We start from the raw sequence: 6,832 nt of genomic DNA, 5'->3' as shown, positions 1-6,832 counted from the left end.
GTGGTGGCGGGAGCCTCTCCTGCCTCCTCAGCAGCACTAAGGATGTCCGACTGCAGCTTAGGTCTGCTCCCTGCTGGTAAGTGGACATCCCCCGAGGGCTGCCTGGCTGCCAGAGGGATGTCTGATTGCCAGTTTGGGCCCGATCCCCCAGGGAGTGGGCCTAAGCCAGCAGGTGGACATCCTCCAAAGGGTCCCAGACTGCAAGAGGGCATAGGCTGGGCTGAGGGACCCCCCCGAGTGCACAAATTTTTGTGCACCGGGCCTCTAGTATATTAATAATACCTTATGCATTTCAAAGCATTTTATAAACAGAAGATAATCATCATTGGAGAAATATTTGGGCAAATGTAGATTAGAGATGTTGAGGCCACACAAATATTTTTACAGGTAGGCTTCTATCTTTGAGTGGATATATAAATTGTAATTCTCTTGATAAAAGTCTTTAGTAATTCAACTGTTGATTGTGTTTTATGCACGTAGAGAATTTAAGAAAGTAGTATGATTTTGTGGTCTAGGAGTTTAAAATTTGGTAATCTACACAAGGTTTAAATTCTTTGTACCAATGTGAGTGAAAAAAAGGGAGTTTGCTGTAGTGTAAGGGAAAATAATATTTCATTTGTTTGCTGTAAAGGCCAGCAAATAAATGTCAAACATTGGTTTGTAGTAGCTTTTACATGTAAATAATAAATTAGTTATGAATCATAATATTTATTAAAAGCATAAACAGGACTTTTTTTTTCAGGGCAAGTTCTCTGAATTTATTCAGTACATGGTTCACAAACTTGAAGGCAATTCAAGCATAGGGGCTCAGATTTATGTTTGAAAAAGGGTGGACATTTTTTTCCCAGAGACACTTAAATTTGGCTCTGTTTTCTTTTTCCTGTGAAAAATGCTATTGCATATAGGTAATTTAGAAGTAATCAAACTGCCTTTTTTAAAAAACATAAAACAACAGAGAAATCCAGAAATTAGCAACTAAGGCTTATATGCCACCCTTTAAAAAACAAATAGTACGTGGTAGAATTAATGACATTTTAATTAGTAAGAAGTTATGCATGACATTATTATAGAATGCTGTAATCCTAATAGTTTCCTATTTACTTTCTCCTTGTAACATAGTCCTGTTGGGTACTTCATGCATTTAGTTCTTTGAAGTTTCATAATGAGCTCAATCTAAGAAATGCACTTGAACTAGCAAAGAAGAGCTTGATTGAAGATAAGGAGATGCCCGTCAAAGTTGAAGCTGCCCTTGCTCTTCAGTCATTAATTTCTAACCAGACACAAGGTAAAGCCAAAAACACCTTTTAGAATATTTGTTTGTTTATTTATTTTTGGACGTGGCCTTCTCAAATAGTCTTATTCATTTTCTTTCCTACTAAGAATAATTCTTTAAGTCTTAAGGTTTAGGGTTTAGATTTCTGAACTTTTGCCCCTCACAGTTTTATAGAAGTTTACTTTTGACCTTTTTTGGGAGTTCCTTTAGACTATGGTTTCCAGAAAACTTTTAGATTAGGGAACAAGTTGATAATTGTTGGGTATTAGGTGGACTGGGAATTAAGAGAACTGGTGTCTAATTTGATTGTGCTACCAGTCTATATATATAAAAGCCTAATATGCAAATTGTCCCCTCAAGAGTTCTACCGGGAGACCAGGAGTTTGATCACTCTCTATGACGTGCACTAACCACCAGGGGGCGGCACGGAATGAAGGAATGCCCTGGCCAGCAGCCTGAAGGCCCCAATTGGCCCTGATCGCCAGCCAGGCCTAGGGACCCTACCCATGCATGAATTTCGTGCACTGGGCCTCTAGTTTGCATATAAAGCTGGGCAAGGCACATGATTTGTCATGACTTGGATATCTAATACATTTAAATTCAGGGGGTTGGAGTAGATAGCTTCAAGATCCTTTCAACCCTAGGATTCTGTGGTTCTGCTACTTCTGAAAGTAGCAAGTAATATTTCTAGTGAGTGATAACCCAGATATCTCATTTGTTTGTTTAGAAGAATATTCTGTCCAAAGTTCAAATAAACCTTTGAAAGTAAACATGCACCTAGTTTACCTCTAGTCAACAATGTTTTAATTGAGGTCTGAATATTGCATAAGAATATGAGGGGAGGAGGGTGAAAAGAGATGGGGTGGGGCAGGGGATGGGCACCATCAGCAGTGGGCATAGTTTTATGTACATTATTTTTTATACTTGTATCCTGGTATCATATCCATGTTGTATAAGTCATGGGGGGCTGTTGGCATTTTGGTCAGGACAGTTCTCTCCTGTGCAGGACTGATTCTCTCTGTATTACTTAGGGGAATATTGATATATAGTGATGAAGATTATTTTGGTACAGCTTTGCAACTTACCACAGAGCAAGTATCTATTTAGAACCTATTACCCTGTGTCACTTACCTTTGTGAGCAAGTTGATTCTTTTTATCACTTGTGAATGGCTAATTTTTTAGTGATTGTGTTTATTTTATTGCATTAGCTAAGGAGTATATGAAGCCACATGTGAGGCCTATTATGCAGGAGCTGTTGCACATTGTTAGAGAGACAGAAAATGACGATGTGACGAATGTTATCCAGAAGATGATATGTGAATACAGTCAAGAAATAGCCTCCATTGCTGTCGATATGACCCAACACTTGGTAAGACTGGGAGGGCTGTTTGCTATAAAAGCCTTGACTAATCTAAATAAATTAAACTCCAAAATTTGGAGTTTGGTTTTATATGTAATTGTAATCCTATCTAGCCTGTAATAAAAGGCTAATATGCAAATCGACCAAATGGCGAAACGACTGGTTGCTATGCCGCACACAGACCACCAGGGGGCAGATGCTCAATGCAGGAGCTGCACCCTGGTGGTCAGTGCGCTCCCACAGGAGGAGTGCTGCTTAGCCAGAAGCCGGCCTCATGGCTGGTGAGTGCAGAGGCGGTGGCGGGAGCCTCTCCCACCTTTTCGGCAGTGCTAAGGATGTCCAAGCCATCAATCGGACATTCCCCGAGGGCTCCTGGACTGTGAGAGGGCGCAGGCTGGGCTGATGGACCGCTCCCGCCCCCCCCCCGATATTATTGATTTCAGAGAGGAAGGGAGAGGGAGAGAGAGAAACATCAATGATGAATCATAGATTGGCTGCCTCCCGTATGCCCCACACTGAGGATGGAGCCAGCATGTGCCTTGACTGGGAATTGAACCATGACCTCCTGGTTCATAGGTTGACACTCAACCACTGAGCCATGCCAGCTGGGCTCTTTTTTTTTTTCTATAGTTCAAACAAGATAGTTTGAAGGGAGAGGGAGAGAGAGAAACATCAATGATGAATCATAGATTGGCTGCCTCCCGTATGCCCCACACTGAGGATGGAGCCAGCATGTGCCTTGACTGGGAATTGAACCATGACCTCCTGGTTCATAGGTTGACACTCAACCACTGAGCCATGCCAGCTGGGCTCTTTTTTTTTTTCTATAGTTCAAACAAGATAGTTTATTCCTCTCTTATATTAATAACTGTCTGGAGCAAGCAGGCAGGAAGACAAGATCCCCCAAGCACCCAGTTTCTTCCCACCATTCCCTAGGACCGTGGTCGGCAAACTGTGGCTCGTGAGCCACATGTGGCTCTTTGGCCCCTTGAGTGTGGCTCTTCCTAAGCCTTAGGAGTATCCTAATTAAGTTAATAACAATGTACCTACCTATATAGTTTAAGTTTAAAAAATTTGGCTCTCAAAAGAAATTTCAATCGTTGTACTGTTGACATTTGGCTCTGTTGACTAATGAGTTTGCCGACCACTGCAGGACAATCCTAAGCTAAGTTACCAGCAACACACTTGAATTCAAGCCCACAGGGAGTGGAAAAAGAGGAGTTGGGAAGCAAGCAGTTTCCTTTGAAATTGTGACAAAGTTGTGCACACACTGCTCATGTCCTACTTGTCCCTGTGGGGTGAAGTTATTTTCTAGTCCATCTTTTTATTTGGTGTACTGCCTTTTTAGGTCCCAGTTTTACACAGAGATCTAGATCCAATTTCCATGTGAGCGCTCTGGTATTCATTTTCTATTTTCTGTATGTGAAGCCCAATGTACCCCAAATTTCCAGGCCCCAGGGATAGGCCGAGGCCCTAGCAGAGCCATCAGTTTAAGCCCCAAGAGTGTCCCAACACTACTGCCTACAAAGCCCCAGGTTGTCTGGCCTTGCCATCTTGCTGCCCACATCTCTCTTCTCCCTTCTCAGAGGTCACCATGCTCTTTGCAACCTCCTGGCCTTTTCACATGCCACTCCCTCTAGATACCCATTTGGGTAGCTCCCCCCCTTATTCTGCTCAGATGCCACCACCTCCAAGACTTTTGCTGACCACTGTGAGCAAAATAGCTCCTCATCACAACCCATTACCTACCTTTGACTTTCCCTTAGAGCACCCATAACTACTGATGTGGTATTGTGTGTGCGTTTTTTAATGTATGGTCTAACTCTTCCACTAGCTATGAGCCTAGGTAGTTGACTTAGAAAGTAATTCTGGGGAATGGGAGTGGGGAAGTGACATGAACCGCAAAGGAGGAGAAGCCAATACCAGGTTATGCTATTGAGACTATGATGTGGCTCAGAACTCAGTCAGGGGAGAGAACCCTGTATACTTCAGCTGCTGGCTCCTTTGGTCAAATGTGGCCCCCTAGAGGTATTTAATTCCCCTGCACTTCTGGTTTGCACATGGATCAGAGAAGCTCTGGGGCAGGAAGCAAGGGCTCAAGCCTGAGGCAAGACCATGTCAGGTTGTGCCTGAGAAAACCTGGTGGAAGTGGTTGCTGCAGCAATGGTTATAGTGAGAGGTGGGGCCAAGGGACTATTGACAGTTAATTTCTATAGTTAATTAGATTTAAATCTAATAACATTTAAGATTAATGTATTTTATCTATAATATTCTGAGATTTCATAGTGATTTTGCCTTAATGTGAGCCTTCTAAATTTTCACTTTCTGGATTTTGAATCTTGAAACTCATTTTCTTCAGTTTTAGGCAATTCTTGTGTTACTTCTTTGATGAATTTTTCTCTGCTCTTTTTTCTGTTCTATAGTTCTGATGTAGAGTATTGGGCCAAGACTGAGTTTCTGATTTCCTTACCTCTCTCTCCATATCTGTTCTTTTCGTTTCATTTTCTAGATGATTCCTTGACCTTGTCTTCTAAACCTTCTATCGAATTTTTCATTTGAGTATTATTAGATTTCAATTTTCCCAGATTTTGGATTTATTTGTTTAATGACAACCAGAGTTAAGTATTAGCTATCTGATTGTAATAGCTAAAGTATATATTTCACTCCAGTGGCCAGATAAGGGAAAAATGGCTATATTTAAAACATAACAACAAAATACATAATGTTGCTGACATTTATATGTGTGATGCTGCTCTTTTGCTAACATAATAGAGGGGTGGGTATAACTACTAATTGTTGAATATGTTTATTTTCATAGGCAGAGATATTTGGCAAAGTTCTTCAAAGTGATGAATATGAAGAAGTTGAAGACAAAACAGTAATGGCTATGGGAATTTTACATACCATTGATACTATCTTGACAGTTGTTGAAGATCATAAAGAGGTGGGATTTCTTTGTATTTTATTTTGTCATTATAGTAACTTTAACTGAAATTTATATGATCATGGGCACAATTTTAAAGTTGTGACTTTTAAATTGCTATTTAGTTATGTTGCTAGATTTTATAAATTATCCTCGAATTTTAAAGACACATATTAAAATAATTGATGGGAAATATTACCTGTGATTATAAAGTGTATACTATATCCCTTTTTTCTGAACTGAATGAACTAAGTTCAGCACATGACATCTGCCAGGCTAGGTTTTTAGGGAATACTAAATTGTATAAGACATGAGCTCTGCCTTCTGAATCCATAGTGTAGTCTTCTCAGTGGAGAGTGATAGCCATCAGTCAGAGTGGCAAATATTAAGTAATGGAACAAAATTCTGAGTAACAAATACTGTGAGGATGGAAGGGAAGAAGAGTTTAAAACATCATTTTCCCTGAACTGAATTCCAGAATAATATTGGGATAAGAATTGTGCAGACAGTCATCAAGTGCTTTCACATCCATTAGGTCAGGGGTGGGGAAGTCCGGCCCAGGGGCCGTATAAGGCCCCTGAAGTCATTTGTTCTGGCCCTGCCAAGGCATTAGGGGTGAGTTAATTAAATGTTTGACCAAATGTAGCAGGCTAAATTTTAGGTTGATCATTTCGTATGGCCTACAAATGATGTTATAAATATCCAGTGGCCCTTGGCAGTAAAAAGGAGCCCTACTCCTGCATTAGCTGATATAATGGTACCCACGTCACTATGAGTAGGATGGAGCACGTAATGGTAGTGCCATTTTGCAGAAGTGGAAAACAAGAGACTTGTTCATGGTCACCAAGTTTTGGGTTTGCAGTCAAATCATCCTGATGATATATCAGTGTATCTCCACCTAAAACCCGCTGCTCTCCTCCCCAAGTGTTACAAACCTTTTCTTAATTCAAATTAGATTGTGTTTTTCTGTGAGCTCAAGTTGACTTATTTAGCAATGATGGCAACTCTTGTTTTATACAGTGAGGATTTGGGAAAGCAGGTGCCAGTTCTTTAAATAGCATTGTGAAACCCTGTGGCTATTGATTTATCTTGTGTTAACCACATACCAATACACGATTACCAGATTCTTAAAAATGGTTCGATCTTCTTTTCCTGGGCTGGCCTTCTTTCACCTAAAAGGCTCAATGCGAATTTTAATTTCCATATTCATTATTTTAGTTTTGTATCCTTTTGAAACTATATGGGACTCTTGGAAACAGTGAGGTGTTCCAAATT

At 40.5% G+C, this 6,832-nt stretch overlaps 1 protein-coding gene across 1 annotated transcript in view; it reads left to right on the top strand.

Annotated features, from left to right (window-relative positions):
- IPO8 (importin 8) overlaps positions 1–6,832 on the top strand; it is a 57,889-nt gene that overhangs the window by 28,191 nt on the left and 22,866 nt on the right. The window contains exons 15-17 of the mRNA XM_014539236.1: positions 1,120–1,285; positions 2,483–2,643; positions 5,453–5,578. Coding sequence (XP_014394722.1) covers positions 1,120–1,285; positions 2,483–2,643; positions 5,453–5,578 — 453 coding nt within the window. The remainder of the gene's footprint in view (positions 1–1,119; positions 1,286–2,482; positions 2,644–5,452; positions 5,579–6,832) is intronic.

Source organism: Myotis brandtii, unplaced genomic scaffold (genome assembly GCF_000412655.1).
Source record: "Myotis brandtii unplaced genomic scaffold, ASM41265v1 scaffold209, whole genome shotgun sequence".
Lineage (NCBI taxonomy): Eukaryota > Metazoa > Chordata > Mammalia > Chiroptera > Vespertilionidae > Myotis > Myotis brandtii.
This window is presented reverse-complemented; position numbering and strand designations above follow the sequence as displayed.